This window comes from Sapajus apella, unplaced genomic scaffold, assembly GCF_009761245.1.
Source record: "Sapajus apella isolate SASKATOON/1434 unplaced genomic scaffold, GSC_monkey_1.0 scaffold95, whole genome shotgun sequence".
In the NCBI taxonomy this organism is placed as follows: domain Eukaryota; kingdom Metazoa; phylum Chordata; class Mammalia; order Primates; family Cebidae; genus Sapajus; species Sapajus apella.
In genome coordinates, this window is record NW_022437035.1 from 2,364,671 (window position 1) to 2,387,925 (window position 23,255).

General features: G+C 46.5%; 1 protein-coding gene across 6 annotated transcripts in view; it reads left to right on the forward strand.

Annotated features, from left to right (window-relative positions):
* The window catches only part of MYO18B (myosin XVIIIB), a 285,693-nt gene that overhangs the window by 88,520 nt on the left and 173,918 nt on the right, over window positions 1-23,255 (forward strand). For all 6 annotated transcript variants that reach the window (XM_032256699.1, XM_032256702.1, XM_032256700.1 and 3 more), the window contains 4 exons: window positions 4,963-5,122; window positions 7,017-7,200; window positions 8,019-8,241; window positions 12,013-12,122. In XM_032256699.1, coding sequence (XP_032112590.1) covers window positions 4,963-5,122; window positions 7,017-7,200; window positions 8,019-8,241; window positions 12,013-12,122 — 677 coding nt within the window. The remainder of the gene's footprint in view (window positions 1-4,962; window positions 5,123-7,016; window positions 7,201-8,018; window positions 8,242-12,012; window positions 12,123-23,255) is intronic.

The window sequence follows — 23,255 nt, forward strand, 5'->3', positions numbered from 1 at the left end:
GTGTGCCTGTGTATATATGTATGAGTGTGTTTGTATATATGTGTGTGCATGTGTATATATGTGTGTGTATTTTTTTTATGGAGGAAGCTGCCCATGAAAACAAAAATGTCTAAGGCCCAGGAAGTGAACATGCAGCCCTGGCTGTGCTCAGCTCACAGCGGTCCTGGCATTTGACTTGATCCTGGCAATGATGGACTCCCCTTCATGCAGGCTGGGGTATGAGATGCGTCTGCCCCTTCGCTAGCTGGGGAAGGAGGACGAATGAGTGGCAGAAACTCCTAGTTGTGGAGCTCTTAGCTGGAGCCAGGCTTGGGGGCTTCACTGCACCCCAGCTACAGGGAGGTGACTGAGTCCTCCCCGAGGTCCAGTGGCTTCCCAGGGCCCTGTAGGCGCCGAGCACAGGACTAGTGCTGAACCTGGGCAGCCTCACTTCAAAGGCCAGGTGGACCTGTGACTCTCCAGGCTGTCAAAGGGACCCCTGTCTCTGTGCATGATGGGTTCAGGAGCAGAGATTTTGGGGAGTGGGGAGGCACCTCACTCGGATCCAAAAGAAACCAGGAGCAAGAGCTGGGGAAGCCCAGGCGTTGGCCCCAGAGTTCTGAGCTGGCTCTTGCTCTCTGCTCAACTGCAGCATATGCAACTCCTGAAAAGTCCCTCTGTTCCTTAGGATGGCAGTCCTGGCGACACCCGGGAGCTGTGGTGAGGATGGAGGCGCTGTGTGCATGGAGATTTCCACCTCCTCCTCCTTCAGCTCTCTGCTCAGAGGTCACCATTCAGACGCCTTCCCTGCCTGTCTGAAGCTGCGCCGCTGGCAGCCTCACTGCCCCATCACAACCCTCTGTTTCTTCCTTCAGGACCCTTGCCAGGCTCTGTGAGGTCGTGGCTGTCTTTCTGCTTGCTTGCTTGTTGCTGCTCTCCCCGTGACCCCGGGAGCTCCCTGAGGGCAGTTGCTTCTGTTCACTGTCTCCCCAGGGCCCTGATCCGCATGTTCCCTTCCCCTCTCCTGCTCTCATCACTCAGCCCTCTTTGCTGCTCTTCAAACATACCATGCACATTCCCACCTCTGGGTCCTGGCATCAGCAGCTCCTTCTGCTTGGAGGACCCTTCCGCCACATGCCAGCCCAGTGCTGCTCGTGGACTTCCCCTGACCTCTTTGTGAAAAGACCCCTACCGGTGATCCTGGCTTCCTCCCTCATTTTTTTTTCTTCCCCATTGCAGTGGTCACCAGGGCATGCCCCACACTTGCTCATCAGTCAACTCCCCTTGGGGAAGGCCAGCTGCCTGGTGACGGGGCAGGGCTGGTCACCTGTGTGGAGGCAGCACCTGGTACAGCTGGAGGGATGAGGCACACAGTGAATACTTTTTACAAAATTGATGAATATGTGAAAACTCAGTGATCCAGAATCAGTGAAACGTATTCTCCCAGGGAATGTTTTCTGGATCCTGCCTTTTAGGCAAAAGAGATGGAAAGTAGGTGTAGAAAGTAAAAAGTTCCTTTCCCTTCTTGTTAAAGAATAATAATAATGAATGTTAGAAATCAGTTTCTTTTAAAGACTAACTTTCGTCAAAGCCTTCTTGCTTTTTGCTAGTAACTCTTTGGTAAGCCCTGTGTAGCTAGTTTTTAGAGATAAAGGAATAAGTACATTCTATGTCCTTGTACTTTAACCAAGATATTTACATTATTACTTTTCTAAGTCCTTTTGCAAGCAACTTCCCCTCCCTTCCTCTTTCCTTTGTTCTCCATTGCCTTTCTCTATTTAGAAAAGTTTTAAGTTGTTAGCCAGTCAGGTTTAGTTTAGATTGTGAAGTCTTGCTCCAACCAACAGAGATCAGACACAGCAGTAAGAACCCAATGGGTAAAGAAGAAATGTGCCTGTCTTTCCTTTGTTCATTGTACTCTCACAGCAAAATAGCTGATTAGTAGTACCCTTTCTGCAGAAAGTAAAATTGCCTTGCTAAGAAAACTTTTTGTCTGAATGCTAATTTTTCCTTGTAGTACCTAAGAACAAGCATTCTGTCTCTAACAGTAGGGTTGGAAGCAGAGGGTATATTGCAGGGTGAGGCTGGAGTGGGCAGAAGGCGATTTGGCTAGGTTTGTGGCCCCTCCCTTTTATCCATGAGGTCTATGGTGTCAGTCCCAGACATCCCTAGCAGGATGCTGCGAAGCCCTCACTTCCCAAGGTAAAGACTCTCTTGACATCCTTTGCCTTAAGCCCCCTCAGAAGACACATTAATTGTAACATTTTGGTTAAAAAGAAAAACAAGTTCTTTTCCTTTATTGCTTTCTGGTTGGCTCTGAGTTAATGAGAACATTCAATCATCCAGAACACTTGAGGCATTCCGGCTAACTGAGGGCTTGCTATTTATGACCTCTTTCCCATACCTCAGTACATTTGCTGAGTGTTCCCACAAGGGCCAGCAGGGACTGGGGTCAGCCCTCATGGAGCCCAGGCGCAGTGGATAGTCAGGTGACAGCCCCTCATCAAGCTCAGAGTGTGACCTGCAGAGGCTGAGAGGGCCCTGTCTGGGGGTTCAGGCTCCTGGGGGAGGTGATGAAGCCTGGAGGTGTGAGAGAGAGATGCTGGATAGGCTCCACCTTCCAGAAGTATCCATGGAGCTCCCAAAAGCCAAAGCCTTCATGGGAAATGCTTTCATGAACAAAACTGCAGAATAAAAACCAAATTCAGGAGAGAGGAGTGAACGAGGAGAACAAGCATACCTGGAATCTGATAATTTGCCTGGGAAATGTAGCACGTCCATGTGCTGGCCACCACCCTGGACAGAGGCAGACTTTGGGACCAGCAGACCTGTGGCCTCATCCTGCTGTGCCACTTTAGCCAAATTGACTCTTGTCTCTGAACTTCAGTGTCATCTTCTAGACACCAGCCCAGAGATGCTCACATCACCAACCAGGTTGAAATCACTCGTGCTAGCTTGTCCAGCAGAGAGCGCTAGGAGCCGGGGCTTAGCAAACATCAACATCCTTTCTTCTTTCTTCCCTGTCCCCTATGAGGTCATGATCCTCATTAAAGGCCCAGCCCTGTACTGGCTGCTGAGACGTAACAATGAGTCAACCAGTCCCTGCCCTCCAGTTGCTTCCAGTTCAGTGGAGTGGGGCAGCCAGGTAAACAGATACCTGCAGCATTGCAAGGGCAGCGTGGACATTTGTATCAGAGCCTGGTGTGTGCTTTGTCACCTTGCTCCCTGTCGGTGCTTTATTCTCCCATTGGAAGGGGACTTTCTTGAGGTAAGGGACTGCACAGCTCTGAAAGCCTCGCAGGACACTCTTGAAACAGGGAAACTTCACTTCGTTAGAAGTGTTCTGTGCTGGTAACTTCTGTTATCCTGGACGGGGAAATCTGGGAAGTGAGCACAGAGAACGTCTAAGCAGCCACATACAGGTGGCAGATGCCACGCCCTTTACTCCTACACAGGCTCATGAAAGCTGCAGACTCTCACACTGCGTTATTTTGCATGCAGTCCTTTGTTTTCCTAGCTTCCTGGAATTTAGAGTCAGCAAATTAGGATTTGAGGGAAAGACTCAGGACTCAGACTAGTGCATGCGAGTTTGTTGGCAATAGCAGGATGGGAAAGCAAAGCAAGATCATTCCAAATAGATCCAAGAGTCACAGGAATCCAACCATTCTTAACAGGAATCCATCTCAGGGCCGGGCGCAGTGGTTCACACCTGTAATCCCAGCACTTTGGGAGGATGCGGTGGGTGGATCACTTGAGGTCAGGAGTTTGAGACCAGCCTGGCCAACATGGTGAAACCCTGTCTCTACTAAAAATACAAAATTAGCTGGGCACGTTGGCTCACACCTGTAACCCCAGCTACTCAGGAGACTGAGGCAGGAGAATCACTTGAACCTGGGAGGTGGAGGTTGCCGTGAGCTGAGATCACTCCATTGCACCCCGGCCTGGGTGACAAGAGTGAAACTCTGTCTCAAAATAATAGTAATCATCATCATCATTATCATCTGGGGCCATTCAGTGAGGGGACAGCTATTTCAAGCCTGTGATTGCAACCTGAGATCATCACACTAGAGTGATGTAATAAATGAATAGCCCTCCATTCGTGAATTAATCCATGCATTCATTCTGCCGAGCATGACGCTGGGCACTGAGGATGTGTACATAAACACTTTGTGATTTGGGAACAGCAGCAAAGGTTTAAGTGCAGTCCAGGGCGGTGACAACCATGACTGCTGACTGAGTGACCATTTTACGTGCTGGATGCTATACTAAAACATTTTATGCACATTATCTCCTTGAAGCCATAAGCCACTCTGGGAGGTGTGCATGATTTAATCCACATTTTACAGAGAGGGAAATTGATGCTCAGAGATGTACAGGGCTCGGTACCTTTCACGAAGTCATAAATGGTAAAGAACCTAGGATTTCTCTAGCTCCCAAGATCAGGCCCCTTTTTTTCTCCCACCCTGTTTCTTGGAACCAATGTTCCCGTATCTCCCAAAAGTATTCTTTGTATTTATTTGGTTGATGGTATTCAGAATGATTTTAGGTGGCATGCAACTGAATATTTTAAAACTATGTATTTAATCAGCATGTCCATGCATATCAGAAAACAAACATGTATTTCACATCAAATCTGCAGTATGATGCGTCTTGTAAAATGAATGTACTGTACTTGTGAAAATGTGAGTCGATTTAAAGAAAACATTAAGTAAATCACAGCCCAGGTGATATGTGGTTATACACAGAGAAAAACTCTAGGAGATTGTGTGTATGGATGATGTTTGGGAAAAACAGGTATCCTAGGTTTAAGAAAGCAAGAATCATGTGCACAGATTCACTACAGCAGGAGAAATGGGTGCCTTTGACCGTGAGCTTGAACTAACTGGAAGCATATTAAGATGGATACTGTGTTCAGGGGATTCCAGGTGATTGCAGAGTGTCCCCACTAGGCCCCAGCACTCATGCCATCATGTCTGTTTCCAGGGTCCTCTGCCCTACGGGCCTGTGAGCAGCCCCTCCAGTGTGAGATTTTCCACCAGCTGGGACGGGACCCTGTGCGCTACGACCTCACGGGCTGGCTCCACAGAGCCAAGCCCAACTTCTCAGCCCTGGATGCACCCCAGATCCTGCAGCAGTCAAAAAGGTGAGTTGGGCCAGGACTGGCAATGGGGATGAGGCATTGGAGGTGATGTGTTTTCACTGCCCACCTAAACTGTGCACTCGGCAACGTGGTGTGGGAGGGCCAGCCCAGGAAGCCCGTCCCTCCATAATGGAACAATCACCACCATCACTGGAATTGGGGCGGCGAAATGTCTCCCTGGGGCCAGAGCGAATCCAGCCGAGGAGAAAAGCTGGCCTTCTGGGGAGGTGGAACAAAAGCTAAAAAGCTGTGACTTCTTATTTTGGCACTTTGCCTGTCATTAAGTATCTGAGAGATGATGTGACTGGAACAACTTTTATGGACATTCAAGAACTAGGGGGTCATAAAACCGAAATGATACGTTTTGTAGCAGTAAAAAAAGCTCACCACGTTCCCTGGCTGCTCAGCCCAGAGTGCCGGCATGAGGCTGGCAGCATTCTCTGCTCTCAGTTCAGAGGGTTATTGGAAAATTATGTGTGTGTGTGTGTGTGCGCGCGCGCATGCCCGTGCGTGCGCGCTTCCAAGTTCAACGCTGGAATTCTGCAAAGGGAGAGCTTAGAGATAAGAGAAACTGAGACCGCCAGAGAGGTGCTGGTGTCTCAGGTAGGCACCAGGGTGAGAAAGAACCAGTTGCTCACCACCCGCTGTGTGCCTTGCATCAGCATAAATGCTTTATGGGCATCTTCTTATCTTTATCACAGTATAGGATCCTTAGCCCCATTTTACACATGAGAAAAACTGAGGCCCCAAACAGTGAAGCAGCTTGCTTTTGCTCACACAGCAAAACAGTAGCACCGCCGGGACCCCACTGAAGTCTAAGTGATGCTTGGAGAATTCCAAGGATTTGATGTCAGAGCTGATTAAAAACCTGTATCCAGGAATGGGGCTCATGAATATCCAGCTCCTGGAGAGAGATTCAGGCCAGGGATAGGGCAACAGGAGTTGCAAGCAACGGAGGACTGAATGGCGACCCAGGCAACCCCGGTTGAGTCCCAGCCCTGCCCTCTGTCGCCTGAGTGACTGTGGACAGTTGCCCTCCCTCCTCTGGGTTCTTTCTGCTTCCTGCACCATAAATAAGAGTTGGACGAGGCTACAAGGCTCAGCGGCCATGGTCCAGCTTTGGAGTCAGGACAATGTTCAGATTCTGTTTTTCCCTCTTTTAAGCTACATGAACTGGGCTTCGGTTTCATAATCTGAGAAATGGGAGTGAGGCTGCAAAGCTCCCATGTCTGATCTAAGAAGGCTATGGTGATGTAAAGTAGCAGATGACGTATTAGAGAGCCTGGTGCATGGTTGGCTCGTGGAAGATGGCAGGCCAGCTCTGCTTTAGCGGAACAGACACTTAAAAAGCTAGCACCCTGGCCGCTGACCTCAACCCTGTCCTCGACGGGGATGCTGAGGGAAGGCACTGTCTGCTCAGGTGTCGGGCTGGGTATTTACTTGACGTTATCTTGCAGCTCCAGAAACTGTGTGCCCAGCCTGAGTCGTTCCTTCTTGCATGAAACACACGGCCCGTGCCTACCATGTGCTAACCTGGTCTAGGAATAACAGTGATGGTTTCACCCTCTAAGAAATTATAGGCTTCATAGCATTGCTCTAGGTATGTAAGTGACAAGAATATCCATAGGACAGATGTTCTCAGGCTAGGGAAGGAGGGAGCATTTGCAGGTAGGAGATGGGCATCAGAAAGGAGCTGGCATTTGCCATGAAGCAAAGCCTCACCCGGCAGGAGGGGCTGTGAATGAAGGGGAGCAGCTGGGACATGTGACTTGCACAGGAGGCTTTAGGAAGCAGAGGGGCAGGAAGCAAGAGGGCTTGTTCCCTGTGCCACTACCCAGGCCAAGGCTTCCCTAAGAACCTCCTAAATCTCCTCTCTCTTTTCCCTCCTCCCCACCAGGGAGGAGCTGCGGAGTCTATTCCAGGCCCGGGTCAAGCTGCCTCCTGTGTGCCGGGCTGTGGCGGGTCTGGAGGGCACCTCCCAGCAGGCCCTGCAGAGGAGCCGCATGGTGAGGAGGACGTTTGCTGGCAGCCTTGCCGCGGTGAGGAGGAAAGCCCCGTGCTCCCAGATCAAGCTGCAGATGGTGAGTGGGCACCCTGTCTCACGGTGTCATGGCCTTCACTGCCTCACATCCTCATCTCCTCCGGGCTGGGTCATGTGCCTGCATCATCTCTGACCTCCCCAGCAAGGCCAGAGGGGCGAGCATCACCCCATACCCCACAGAGGAGGAAATGGGGGCTCCCAGCAGTAATGAAACTTGGCCCTGGTCACACCCCTGGGAAGTGACTGATCCAGCTCTGAGGCCTAAGCCTGTGCTGCTTGGTGTTGAGTTGAGAGGCCTGGGGGAGTTTCCACGAGCTATGAATGCCCTCCTGACGACAGTGGCACACAGGAGAGCCAGACTAGCCCTGTCTGCCTTGCTCACCACTAGTTTCCCCTGGGGCAAGGCGGCAGGACCCAGCTTGATGTAAACATGGTACCTAGACCTTGGATGTAAATCATGACCAAATGAGAACACGAGATTGGTCAGTGGCCAGGCTGAGCACAGATGAGAACGGGCTGAAACAAGGAAGGACACCTTGAAAGAAACCTCCTAGTGGGTTTTGTTGGAAATGCCCTGAGCCTGAGTCCTGAGTTCTAGGCCTAGCTCTTCTGCTACTGGTCTGTGTGACCTGGGGCAACTCACTTGCTCTCTCCATGCCTCAGTTTCTCCATCTGTTTCAACAGGGACCATTATTTCTCATGAGTACAAATCAGGCTGTAGGTGGGAGCTCCTTGGCGTAGGACATGGGGGCCCCAAAGATGCCCAGGTTGGGCTTAATGAATATTTGGGGAGGGTCCAGTCCCCTTTCTGTGTCTTTCTGAGACAACTGGCCCTGACCTCCCTCTATCCGGTCCTAGGATGCACTGATCAGCATGATCAAAAGGTCCCAGCTGCACTTTATCCACTGCCTGGTTCTGAACCCTGTGGTGGAAAGCGGGAATGGGCGGGAATCTCCAACGCCACCACAGCCTGGTAGAGACAAACCTGGGGCAGGTGGACCCCTGGCCCTGGATATCCCAGCACTGAGGGTCCAGCTTGCTGGATTCCACATCCTGGAGGCTCTGCGTCTGCACAGGACAGGTAAGAGACAGCTAGAACACAGCACGTTGTCTCTGAGTCCTGGGACATGTCCAACCACCAGTGGTAACTGCCTGTTACTACCGGTAACAGGAAGCCAAGGGATGCGAGCCCCTGCCATGTGCAAGGAGCTTCACACCCAGCATCCGGGTTACTCTTCCCAGCAGTCTTCTGATGCTCAGAGAAGTGGAAGCACGTGCTCAAGGTCAGACTGCCAGGACATGGCAGAGCCTGGATTGGGACCCAGGTTTCTTTGAGTCTGAAGCACATTTTTTTTTCCTTTATTTCTTCTAAAAACACACACTCACCCAAACGGGATACATGTGCAGCACCTGCAGTTTGTTACATAGGTATACGTGTGCTCTGGTGGTTAGCTGCACCCATTGAAGAAGCCCATATTATTTCTAGAATTGCTTGTAACTCCTAGAAGACTAGGGCTGCACCTTCCTTATAGCCGTCAACTTCTAAGGAGCATCGTCTCGCACTAGAGGGTGGAATTTCCATGATGAGTGATATTTTGATGTTCACGATGCTCAGTTTGGTTTGGGAGATTGCTGTGATCCCAGGAGGTGATGATACGATTTGATGAGGGCTCATTTCACCCAGGGATGCAGGAGGCCCTGAGACCTAGAGAAGGGAGATTCCTGCTTTCACTGGGAGTTTGGGGAAAACTCACAGCGACATAACATCATAGTCAGGCCTTGAAGCATAAGAAACTGCTCACCTCTGGCAAGGGGAGGGAACATTAGGCAGAAGGATCAGCGAGTATGAAGGAGGGAGGCACAAAAGGGCCAGTGTTTCCAAGAAGTGGATTCAGAATGAGTGAGGAGTTGTGGGAGGAGAGGCTGACACACCCAGCAGGACAGGCTGTGAATGCCTCTGTTGGGTTGTTGCCAGGTCCACCTGGAGAGATGACGGGCTGGCAGGGGGATGGAGGGGTTCTAATCAAGGGATTGAAGTTTTGGGTCTGTATTTTAGAAAGCAGATGTGTACCTGATGTCCCCACATTAGTGAATCTTAGGAGTTGAGCTGGATCTCACTCCTTGCTATACTTTTTTTTTTTCTTGAGACAGAGTCTCACACTGTCGCCTGGGCTGGAGTGCAATGGTGGGATCTCGGCTCACTGCAACCTCCCCTCCTAGGTTCAAGTGATTCTCCTGCCTCAGCCTCCCAAGTAGCTAGGATTACAGGTGTGCACCACCATGCCTGGCTAATCTTGGCATTTTCAGTAGAGACAGGGTTTCACTGTGTTGGCGAGGCTGGTCTCGAACTCCTGACCTCGTGATCCACCTGCCTTGGCCTCCCAAAGTGCTGGGATTACATGTGTGAGCCACCGTACCCAGCTCAATCCTTGCTATTATTTTCTGCCTCTCAGTCCCCAAAGGCCACCACACTGACTCCCCTCTCTGACAGCTAGAAATGGCTCAGACACAGCCAGGCTCTCTGCAGGGGACAGGGTGGCTGGGGCAGGCAGAAGTCTCAGGTGGGCACCTCATTTGGTTAATGTCTCCATGGTCACGAATGCCCTAGTGTATGGTCGATTCTGCCATCTCCCCCCACTAGGTTAATAATGGACCCCTAGGCACCGAGTATTTGACTGGGAGCAGCTGGAAGCAAAGATGAGACCCTCACTTTGCTGAGCATGTCATTGATTTCCCTCCCACCTGCACAGCTGCAGAGGAGGGAGACAGAATGTCACAACAGAAGAGGGGAATGGGCACAGCCGGTGGCTGTGATGTAAACTTAATTCTCTTTTGCTACTTGGCAGGAAATGCTGGGCCTTTGCAGGTCCCCTGGACCTGGGTCAGACTGTTAGAACCCCCATGTGCATACAGAGCCAGGGCAGCCCCTTCCTGTGCCCACGTGACCTCACGACACTGCCCTGTCTCTTCTTAGCACAGCCCAACTCAGCCAGGATGAGCTTTCCAACTAAGCGAAGGGTTGATATCTCATGGTAGAAATTTCCAATTTCTGTCTCCTAGACCTGGTTCATTTCCTGTTTCTATTGCAAGTCACATCTGTCTCTTTCACATTCACATGAGATAGATTTGTATGCATATACAGATACATCAAATATTTATGATTGGGAATGTGTGCATATGTAATATATATGCATATATACACATGCATGTGTGATACATTCCCGTGCATGATATTTATTGAGCACCTACTACGCGCTTGACACTGTGTCGTCACATATACTAAATGAGATCATTCTTACTGTGTTAAAGGTATGTGATAAGCATTCACTAAGCATTACCTATTGTGCAGCCTGGTGGGCACAGCTCAGACTCTGGAGGGAGACGGCTTGGCCTTGATTCTGGCCATCACCTCTCACGAGCTGTGTGACCCCAGGAAATTCCCTGGAGCGTATCTCCCTTTTCTCTCCTATAATAGCTCATACCTCAGAAGGCTGCTCTGGGTATGTTAATAAAAGGCTAAAGCTCAGAAGAGTGGCAGGTTGTGGAAAAGCACGTAATGCCCATCAGCCACTTTCTACTCTAATTGTCATTGCATTGAATCCTCGTAGTGACCATGTGAAGACAGATTTTGTTATTCTCAGCTGACAAGTGAAGAAATAGAATCTCAAAGACATGGATCATTTGTCCCAGTCATGGAGCTCATACTGGAATTATAGGCATGCGCCACCATGCCCGGCTGATTTTTGTATTTTTAGTAGAGACGGGATTTCATGATGTTGGCCAGGCTGGTCTCGAACTCCTGACCTCAGGTGATCCACCTGCCTTGGCCTCCCAAAGTGCTGGGATTACAGGAGTGAACCATTGCACCCAGCCAGTATTTTTTTTTTTTCCCTCTTTGGGACAGGGTCTCACTCTACCACCCAGGCTGGAGTGCAGTGGCATGATCATGGCTTACTGCAAACTTTGCCTCCTGGGCACAAGTGATCCTTCTACCTCCGGAGTATCTGCGACTGCAGGCATGCACCACCATGGCAAATTTTTGTATTTTTTGTACACACGGGATTTTGCCATGTTCCCCAGGCTGGTCTTGAACTCCTGGACTCAAGGGATCCACCCACCTGGGCCTCCCAAAGCACTGAGTGAGATTACAGGCGTGAGCCACTCACCATGTTCAGCCTTGGAACGTATCTTATCCTTTCCTGTTCTTGTTCTTGTCTGTACAGCTTCCTCTGGCTAGACTTCTCTTCCATACCAAGTTCTTTTGCAAACCCTATGGCTTCTAAAAACTGAATCTAATGCCATTTTCTCCCAGCAGCTTTTCAGGTGCCCTTTCTCCTCCCAGTTCGCCACATAGAAGGATGCAGCTGTGTCCACCCTGCATGGCGGACTTCCAAAAGCCCTTAGATGCTGCACAACGCAGCATGCCTCACATAGTCTATGGGGTGGTAATACGTGTTATACAAAACACTTTCATTTGCTGAACAGATTTGGGAACCTCTGGGCTAACGTTGGGCAACTCAAGGCCAATCAGGCATCTCCCCTTCACGAGTTCTCAGAGCCTTTAACTTGGATGCTGACATGCCTTGTGACCTTCCAAGAGGCGGATGAGTGTGCAGGTTTGTCACACTTTCAGTGGAGTTTGTGTTCTCAGGAACGCATCTGGGGAGTGCCAATCAAATATAATCTCTTTAACAAATGGAGAAACTGAGGCCCCAAGACAAGAGTCCATGCATCAAGTTATTAGCCAGGCTGGGAGTAGGACCCTGAGCTCCTATCTGGGGGTTTAGGGAACTGGACTGGATCTTCTCATCTGGACTCTGTGCTCTTCTCCTGCCTGCTCCTACCTCCCTAGGCTACGCTGACCACATGGGGCTCACTCACTTCCGCCGGCAATTCCAGGTGCTGGACCCTCCACTCCTGAAGAAGCTCATGTCGACCTCCGAGGGAATAGATGAAAGGAAGGTAGGTGAAGCTCATGCAGGAGGAGTGAAGGCCCCAGACACTTTGAGGTCTGATGGGCTCGTGTTCCATAGGGATTGCCACAGGGGGCATTTGGAGCAGCTGGCATCTGAAAGCAGGACCGTGGGGGCAGTGCTGAGGGCAGCATGAACCTCATGGTCAAATGAGGCTCATCATGGCTCAAATCCTTGCCCTAGAGCAAACCCCCACAGCGATGTCTTTTGGGACCTGACCCAGCCCAGAATAACCCTTCTGACCCCTATGTAAGAAACTTTAGGAAAAAAATTGAGACTAGAGCCATGAAGCCTGGGCACCATGGCTCACGCCTGTAGTCCCAGCACTTTGGGAGGCCAAGGCGGGCAGATCATGAGGTCAAGAGATCAAGACCATCCTGGCCAATGTGATGAAACTCCATCTCTACTAAAATACAAAAAGTAACTGGACATGGTGGCGTGGGCCTGTAATCCCAGCTACTCAGGAGGCTGAGGCAGGAGAATCACTTGAACCCAGGAGGCAGAGGTTGCAGTGGGCCAAGATCGCACCACTGCACTCCAGCCTAGGTGACACAGCGAGACTCCATCTCAAAAAAAACAAAAAAACGGGTAGAGCCATGAGAAGAAAGCATCCCAGCTAAAAGAGACCCTAGCAAGGTGAAAAGCCATCATTTGCAAAGGGTGTTCCACTCAGCACTAGCACCCTGAGGTGGTCTATGACAAGAGGGCTTCAGGGTCCAAAATGTTTAGGAAATACTAACATCAGGGCCCCAGGGTCGAGAATTCTAATGAACATCACTCCTTAAGGCCTTTGCACTAGCTGTTTTCTCTGCCTGGAGCACTCGTTCTGAGAATCTTTGGACGGGTGGTGTCATCTTGCTCTTCAGATCTCAGCTCAGGTAACATTCTTTGTCACATCCTCTTGTTTTAATGTTTAGGTAGCACTAATCTGAAATTACGTGAATCTCCTCTATGTTTTTTGGCTTCCAGCAAGAGCTCAACAATTTTTTTTTGTTGAGTGAATGAATGAATGAATGAATGAATGAATGAATACTCACGCCTAACTTTGTATTTTTGTCCTCGTGTGTCTTCTTTCTCCAACTACACCGTAAACTCTTGGAATCTCATCTCTACTTCCAGTGCCAGACTTTCAACAAATGTTTCTCTTGAGAATGGCCACAGGCTGATCCATGATTAGAGGGCCTGTTAGAACTTGCAAAGCCCTATTTCATCTTCATAACAGCCCTGCAAAAGAAGAGCTATGACAACCCACTTACAAAGAGAACACCACATTTCTTAGAGATGAAATGGCACTCCTGAGGCCACACAGCTAGGCATTTGTGGGTTTGCTCCTTGGACTCAAGTTTCTCAATTCCAGGGGAGGATAGTTTAAAAAGCATAGTTCATAAAGGGAGGTAGTTCAAACCGACCTGACTTTGATTCCCAGCTGGGGTTATGGGAATGTAAACTAGTTATGTCATCTTTCTGCTTCAGTTTCCTCATCTGTAAAGTGGGAAGGACCGCAATGCAGAAAATACATAGGGGATCCACAGAATTTCAGGATAAGTGCTACAAAAACGAAAACAAGCAGATGTGATGGAGGATGATCTCTGAGCTGGGCTCTGAATAGCAAGATGAAAGAGTACTCCATGACGCTCAGTGGGGCGTTCTGAGGATGACATGGAATAGTATAGTTCATGTACCTTACACAGGGCCTGGCACATAGTAAGGGCTCAATATTCATTAACTACCATCATCAATATCAGCAGCAGCACCGTCAATATCATCATCCTCATTCAAATCCGGGGTGATGCCCAACAAGCCACACGGACCATGTGTTCACAATCATGTTGCAACTGCGCGTGCCTGAGATCATCAGCACAGCAGCCCTCAATCGATGAGTCAGGAGACTGGAAGTCAACAGAGTCACAATTCTTAGGTGTCTTCCTACTTCTTCTTTGCAGTGGGCACTGGGGCGCAGGCCACTTTCAGTAGACGAGGCAATGCCTTCTGCAGTGCCCTCCTAGCTCACTGTAGAGGGGACATCACCCCTAGATGTCTGTGGCACAGGGCTGTCCCTTCTCTGGGTAGTGGCCCATTTTGGAAGCCATGAGATCCTGCCTGGCTTGGTGCCATCAGCCACTCTATACCAGTCTTCACTGGGGGGTTCTTCATTCTTGGTCCCCCAAAACTTGACTTTATTCAGAGGGGCTGAATAAAGCCACCACCGAGAGGGTCTTGGGCGCCTCTGTGGTTGAAAACGGTGCAGGAGTCAGGGCTGGGGGAGTTTTTTTTGCGGAGGCAATGCGTGTAGCATATGGAAGTGTTTCTATTCTGAATGAGTCAGCAGTTCTCTGTTGTAGCCAAACCAAAACCACCTCCATACACACTAGAGGCCTCAGAAAGTGGAAAATTACGAGGAGAATGGACTTGGTTGGGAATGTTTGCTGCTTCTTATTCTTTTTTTATTTGCTCACAAATTTTATTTGCTGCAGCATAGAATTTTGGTAGCAATGAAAGGAAACACCATCCTGCCTCTTATGAAAAAGCTGATAAATATTCATTTGCCAGGCAACATGATATGCCATGAATTATACATGAACACGTGCTCGGGTGGGCAAACTATCAGTTTCTTTGTGCAAAGCAGTTAAGACCTCAGGATTTAATAAGACAAGGTTGACAGCTAGAAAAGGTCAATATTGTCATTAGACACTAGACGGCAGCAGAGGGAATTCATTGTCAGGGTGTCAAATGGGTCTTGGTGAAGTCCCCTGTGGGTCTGACACGTGGGGCCTGGAATGTTGGTGTTTCATGCCAAGATGGTTTCCCAGTGAATTCCTCTCCTTTTGTGGGTACCTGATGGATATATCGTGTACCTGAAACAAAAATAGCATATGCCGGCCGGGCGCGGTGGCTCAAGCCTGTAATCCCAGCACTTTGGGAGGCCGAGGCGGGTGGATCACGAGGTCAAGAGATCGAGACCATCCTGGTCAACACGTTGAAACCCCGTCTCTACTAAAAATACAAAAAATTAGCTGGGCATGGTGGCGCGTGCCTGTAATCCCAGCTACTCAGGAGGCTGAGGCAGGAGAATTGCCTGAACCCAGGAGGCGGAGGTTGCGGTGAGCCGAGATCGCGCCATTGCACTCTAGCCTGGATAACATGAGTGAAACTCCGTCTCAAAAAAATAAATAAATAAATAAATAAAATAAAACAAAAATAGCATATGCCTTTTCTCCCAGATGCGTAAACTCATTACAGAATATCAGGCATAATATGAAAAGTTACAGAACCATGAGCTAAGACAGTATTCAAAATATAAAGCCTGCCCACTCGGAATCATTCCCATTTCACAGCATAGGCAGCTGAGGCCATGACCACCCAGCCAGATAGTAGTGGAGCTGGGATTTGAACTCAGGCTCTCAGATTCCTGACACAGGGCTTTCTTTTAAAGTTATGGTAAAATATGCATAGCATAAACTTTACCACCATAAGCATTTTTTAAAATTTTACTTTAGGTGCATACTGTATCTGACATTTCTTCCCATGTTATCCCTCCCCACCCTCCCCACTCCCCGCTGTCTCTCCCCTACCCACCCCGCCAACTACCCCCAGTGTGTGATGCTCCCCTCCCCGTGTCCGTGTGTTCTCATTGTTCAGCACCCGCCTATGAGTGAGAACATGCAGTGTTTGGCTTTCTGTTCTTGTGTCAGTTTACTGAGAATGATGGTTTCCAGATCCATCCAAGTCCCTACAAAGGACACGAACTCATCGTTCTTTATGGCTGCATAGTATTCCATAATTTTTAAGTGTATAGGTCAGTGGTATTAAGTACATTTGTATTTTTTGAGCAACAATAGGCACCATTCATCTCCACAACTTTTTTCATCTTGCAAAACTGACACTTGGTGCCCATTAAAAAATATTCCCTAGTTCCTCCTTCCCTCAGGCTCTGGACCTCATCATTCTACTTTCTGTCTCTATAATTCTGACTGTTCTAAGTCCATCATGGAAGTGAACTAATGCTGCATATGTCCTTTTGTGACTGGTTTATGTCACTTTGCATAATGTCCTCAACGTTCACCCATGTGTGGCATGTGTCAGAATTTCCTTCCTGAGGCAGAAAAGTATGTGTAGGTCTACCTTATTGTACCTGTCCATTCAGCTGTCAATAGATGTTTCGGTTGATTCTATGTTTCTTTTTTTAATTTTTATTTTAAGTTCAGGGTACAAATGCAGGTTTTGTTGTAACAAACTTGTGTCACGGAGGTTTGTTGTACAGATTATTTCATTACCCAGGTGTTAAGCCTAGTACCCATTATTCTTCCTGATTCTCTCCCTCCTCCCATCCTTCACCCCCCAACAGACCCCAGTACATGTTGTTCCTCCGTATGTGTCCTCATCATTTAGCTCCCGCTTATAAGTGAAAACATATGGTATTTTGTTTTCTGTTCCTGCATTAGTTTGCTAAGGATAATTAATGGCCTCCAGCTCCATCCATGTTCCTGTAGAGGACATCATCTCATTCTTTTTTCTGACTGCGTAGTATTCCATAGTGTATATGTACCACATTTTCTTTGTCCAGTCTATCACTGATGGCCACTTAGGGTGATTCTGGCTTTGCTATTGTGAATTGTGTTGCAGTGAGCATACGTGTGCACGTGTCTTTATAATAGAATGATTTATATTCCTTCAGCTATATACTCAGTAATGGGATTGCTGAGTTGAATATACAAATACCTCTTCAAGACCCTGCTTTCTTTTTTCTTAAACTCTTGTTTCAGGTTCAAGGGAGGTACATATACAGGTTTATTGTGTAGGTAAATTTCATGTTACGGGGATTTGGTGTGCAGATAAGTTCATCGCCCAGGTAATAAGCATGGTACATAATAGGTAGTTGTTCAGTCCTCACCCTCTTCCCGCCCTTTACCCTCCAGTAGGCCCTGGTGAGACCCTGCTTTCGGTTTTTTGGGGTGTATACCCAGACGTGGAATAGCTGGATCCTATGGTAATTCTGTTTTAAATTTTTGATGAGCTGCCATGCATTTTTATAGCAGCGATACCATTTTGCATTCCCACCAATGCTGCACGTGGGTGCCAGTTTCTCCACATTCCTGCCGTGTTATTTTTTGTTTTGTTTTTTGATAGTTGCCACGCTGATGGGTATGAGAGGGTGTCTCAACGTTGTTTTGATTTGCATTTCCCACATGATTAGGGGTGTTGAGTATCTTTTCATGTTCACACGGAGCTTGAGCAGAAGCCCTCTGAGGACAGGCGGAGTACTTGGTGCAGTTCTTTACAGGACATGCCATCCATGGATATTCGCTTTAAATAACTATCATTAATTTCACCCTACTTTAACCAAGTGTCTGCTTTTCGCCAGATCCTTGCTAGGCACCAGCAAGTTCCATACACAGTTGGTTTTGGGACACCCCAGGAAATGCCATTAAAACATTTGATGTTTCCAAGGGAGGTGACAGCGGGGCACTCAGGGAAGACATCTCAGAGTAGGTGATGCTTGAGATGAGGTCTGTGAAACTATCTGGAGGAACTGAGTAAGAGAACGGTTACAGGACATTCTCATGTTGGGGACAGGATTGCAAAGATCTGCAGTCACGAAGGTGCATAGAGAGTTTAGTGGTGCTAGAGCCTAAAAGATGCCAAGTGTCAAGGAAAGAGGCCGAGGAGTTTGATAGAAGCAAATTCTGGGTTCTCTTTAGCCAAGCTAGAGAGTCTGGGCTTTATCAGGTGTTCGGCGATGCTCTTCTGAAGGGTTTCAGCAGGGGCGTGCCACCGCAGACCTGATCTTTATGACCTGGACTGGCTTTAGCAAAATTATGAAGGAAGTGAAGTTCATGCTGCCCATTCCATGGTCCTCTCTAGGAAGCAGTGTCCTCATGCTGACCTCTGGTTATTCTGGAGACCCCTGTCTCCTCTAGACACCCAGGCACACACTCAAGCCTCTCAAATGACCCTGCCTTCTCCCTCTAATCATCTTCAGTTCCACTCCTCTCTCCCAGGCTACCCCCTCTGGTTAAGAAGATGCCTTAACCTACACCAAAGCCGACACAGAGGGAACACAAGGGTGGAACGTCAGGCAGGTCGGTGAAGGCGCTCTTTCACCTCACCTTGGCTACGTCCCAGATTCTGGTCCCTTCCATTTTTCTGCTGCTGAAGCAAGAGTTGCCAAGTCTCTCTGATCGATGTGAGGAAACCCTTGGGCCTGCCCTCCTCCCCTCCGAGTGTCTACAGTGTTGATTGATTTTAGCCGGCGAAATCTCTGTCCCTGAGGACTTGATCTGAAGAACATAATTAAAGGCTGTCAATCTATCTTCTCAAAGGCAGCCACTGTTGTCCTGTCTCCCACCCTGGTGGATACTCCCAGTTTCCTGTGAATTCATCTCAAGAGTCTTTATCTGCTGGGAAGAAACCCTTATGAGCCTATGACCAGGGAGGAAGCTGTCTGCTCTCCAGGGGCTGAATAATTATTCAGGGGCTCCCACCACCTTCGCTCCTGAAATTTATTCATCATCCCTTTCTTGCTCACCTTGCTGTCTCCCTCCAGTTTGGGGTCTGTTGTTTTGTTTGTTTGTTTGAAACAGAGTCTTGCTCTGTCGCCCAGGCTGGAGTGCAGCCGTGCTATCTCAGCTCACCGCCTCCTGGGTTCAAGCGATTCTCCTGCCTCAGCCTCCTGAGTAGCTGGGACTACAGGCATGCGCCACCATGCCCGGCTAATCTTTGTATTTTTAGTAGAGACAGGGTTTCGCCATGTTGGCCGGGCTGGTCTTGAACTCCCAGCCTCCTGTGATCTGACCACCTTGGTCTCCCAAAGTGCTGGGATTATAGGTGTGAATCACGATGCCCAGCTGGGTCTATTGTTTTAATTATTTTACATATTTTCCACTCGATTTTAATCAACCCAATTACATTCGTGTGTGTGCATGCCTTTGGTTTTTGGATGGTTTCTGCCTTTTTCCAGGCATTCTATTTATAGCCGTGAGCATAAAGAGTTAAAAAACAGACACAGTTTCCACCCTTATGGAATGATTTGGCCGCTTGTCAGAGAGGTGCTGTGGTTCAAGTATGTGGCTTAGAGTCAGATAGTCTCGAGTTCAAATTGTGTCTTCCTCCGTATCTCTCTCTACGAATCAACGCTTTTGATGCTTGATGTTTGTATGACCATCGGCAACATATAGTATAGCATAGCAAAGTGTCTGGTACATTTTAGGGGCTCAACATATGGAAGCCATTAGACCATGGTGTGGGTTTCATGGGGGCAGGTGCTATATGAACGGCAGCCAGATGGTTCACAGGATGAGCGTCCTATTCCATAGACACAGATTCTTCGTATTAAACTGTCGATTGAGGAGTGAGTTGGGGAAGCACTTTGCAGCTATGGCTCTTCATTATTTCTGGAGTCTCTTCTGTCTGTCTGGCATATACAGCCAAAAGTGAGATCTCGGCCCATATGCTTTTTGGGTACACTCTTCTTGAACATTGGAGAGAAAGCTCTTTGCAAAATTCTAGGAAACAATGGAATTCTGTGAGCGGGGATGGTGGGTTGGATGTGACTAAAATCTGTGACACCCCAAAATCTGGTCTCAATTTGACACAGGCTATCTGAGTTTTTATATTTAAGGCAGAGAGATCTTGGGTTTGCCAAAAGCCATGTTTGCTGACGTGTAATGTTGACTTAAAGTGAAGATGATGACCCATCTCTGCTCAATGCCTGGGCTGCTTCATTGAATGAATCTTACCAGTTGTGAGTTAGAGGTGGGATAGCTTAGCAGGGTAAGGATACAGATTCTGGAGTTAGGCTTTCTGTGCTGCTACTGTGTCTAATCTGCTCACTGGCCGTGTGACATTTGGCAAGTTACTCAGCCCTTCTTTGACAGTTTCATTAACTTAAAATGGCCTACGGATAGTCCCTAATACTCTTGATAGAAGGATTGAGTAATTTAAGTTATTAACGTGGTGACTTCCATATACACAGAGTAAATAATAAATGTAATCAATTATGATTTTGTTGTAAAAATAGCAATTTTACTATTTCTATGGATTTTAATGTCCCTTCTATGCAATGAAGTCTTTAATCTTTGCCTTAAAAGCCTCAAATGATTGCTAAGATAAAATAATTTTTGATGAATAGTAGTAGATATTTAATCAACTGATTATCTCTCAACTACTTTTGGATAGTTTTTGATTTTTTGACTATGAAGAAAAAGGATGTTGTGAACATTTGTGTATCAGTCCTTATATAGAAACATATTTCTACTTTTGGGCGCATTCTTGGAGGAGAACTGTGTTATATGGTGCATTTATGTTTAACTTGTAAATATAACTTTTAAAGAAACTGTCAAGTTATTGACAGTTGTCTCTACCGTTGTTCATCCTCACTGTCAATGTATGAGAGTTTCACTTTCTCTCTATCCTTATCAATACTGGAAATTGTTTGCCTTTTAGATTCATGCCATTTTGTTGTGTGCAAAGTGGCATCTCATTGTGGCTTGAATTTGCCTTTTCCCTAATAATGTTTTTTTTTTTTTTTTGCACGTGCCGACTCGCCATTTTATCTCCTTTTTTTGTGTGTGAAATCTCTATTTTTTTGCCCATTTTAATTAGGCTGTTTAACTTATAGAGTTGTAGTCGTTCTTTATTTGTTCTAGACATAATTATTTATCAGACGTATGCTTTGAAAATATTTTCTTCCAGCCTGTGGCTTGTCTCTTCACTTTCATAATGATGCACAGAGATTTTAATTTTTGTGAAGTTCAGTTTACTAATTTTTTAAGTGAATGGTGCTTTTTTCATATCTAAGAACGCTTTGCTTACCCCTAGGTCACAGAGATATTCTCCCATTTTCCTCTAGAAGACTTGTAGTTTTATCTCCTCCGTGTAGACATCTGATCTATTGTGAGTTAATATCGTGTATGATGTAACATACATGACTACATTCATCTTTTTGCATATGGATATTCAATTGTCCCAGAACCATTTGTTGGAAAGACTGTTATCATTTCTCTCAGTGAATTGCATTGAAACCTTTGTCAAGCGTTTATTGGACATAAATATAAGAGCTTAGTTTTGTAATCTAAATTCATTCTATTGGTCTGACTGTGGTAATTAGTGGCATCTCCTTCTTTCTTTTTATTCTTTAGTGTACATAAACTTTGTCAGTTTTGTCTTTTCAAAGGACAGACTTCTGATTTCATTGATTTTTCTCTATTGGTTTTCTGTTTTCTTTGGTTCTGTTGTCTTCTATTGATTTCCACTCTATATTACTTCCTTCTGGTTCTGTTGTCTTCTGTTGATTTCCACTCTATATTACTTCCTTCCTATCACTTGATTTGGGTTCAGTTTTCTCTACTTTTCCTGGTTTCTTAAATTGGAACTTTGCTCAAATTATTGATTCAAAATCCTTCTCCTTTTCCAATATACAAGGTCAAAGCATACATTTTCCTCAAAGTACTACTTTAGCTGCATCACATAAAAATTTTCATTTAGTTCAAGATATTTTCTGATTTCTAGTGTGATTTCTTCTTTGGCCCATCGTTTATTAAGAAGTGTATTAATTTCTACATATTTCGAACTTCCTCACCTTTTTTTTGTGGTTGGTTTCTAATTTAATTCCATTTTAGTTTAAGAACATATTTTATATGATTTCAGTACTTTTAAATTTAATTTTGCTTGTTTGTTTTTTAAAATTTATTGAGACTTCTTTTATGGCCTACTATTTTATATCTAGGAGAGTGTTCCAGGTGTGCTTATAAAAACATGTATTCTGTGGTTGTTGATTAGTCTATAGATGTTACCTGGGGTGATTTGGTTGATAGTATTGTTCAAGTCTTATATATCCTTACTGGGTTTTTTTTTTGTTGTTGTTCTGTTGCCCAGGCTGGAGTGCAGTGGCACGTTTATGGCTCACTGCAGCCATGACTTCCTGGCCTCAAGTGAGGCTCCTATTTCAGCCTCCTGAGTTGCTCAGACTATAGGCATTCGCTACCACACCTGGCTGATTTTGTTTTCTAGAGATGGGATCTCACTGTGTTGCCCAGTCTGGGCTTGGTGTCCTGGGCTCCAGCAATCCTGTGTCCTCCGTGTCCCAAAGTCCTGGGATAACAGGTGTGAGCCACTATGCCTGGTCTATTGCTATCATTTATGATTAATTGTTCTGTAAATTATCGAGAGTCAGACATTATTTTGACCTCCAACTATTAATGCTAAATTTTATATTTATCCTGTCATTCTATGCATTTTTGCTTCATGTGTTTTGGGGCTCTGTGGTTAGGTACAGACATATTTATAATGCTGTATCTTCTGGACAGATTAACTCTTTGTTGCCATAAAATGTCTCCCTTTGTTTCCGGTAATGATTTTTGTTTTAAATTTTAAACAAAATTTGTCTGCTATTAGCATAGCCACTCCAGCTATCTTATGCTTAGTGTTCACGTGATACATCTATTTCATTTTCCCCCTTCCAACCTATCTTTGCATCTAACCGCATCTCTTATAGATGGTATATAGTTGAATCTTCTTTTTGCAAAATCCAGGTTGACAATCTCTGCCTTTTTATTAAGATATCCGATATATTGATCTGTAATATGATTTACACCCATCATTTTGCTGTTTGTTTTCTGTATGGGCTTCGTGTCTTCTTTTAGTCATCTCCTCCTTCAATTGCTTCTTTTGTGTAAACTAGATGTTTTCCAGTGGGCCATTTGAATCCCTCTCCTAGTGACTTTTCTACGGATTACAGTGTGTATTGTAATTGAAGACACTCCACTTCAGATTAATACTAACTTAATTCTGGGAAAATATAGAACCTTTGCTCCAATATAGCCCATTTTTTCCTCCTACCTTAGTGATATTATTTTAATACACAATCTCCCCTCCCTGTATATCTGTGTGTCCCACATCCACGAATTCAACCAACAACTGACTGAAAGTATTTGGAAACGAAAGGATGGGTGTGTGTGTACTGAATATATACAGACTTATTTTCTTGTCACTGTTCCCTAAACACCACAATATAATAACTATCTGTATGGCATTTTACATTGTATTAGGTATTATAAGTAACATAGAGTTAAAGTTTACAGAAGGATATGAGTAGGTTATTTGTAAATACTATATATCATTTTGT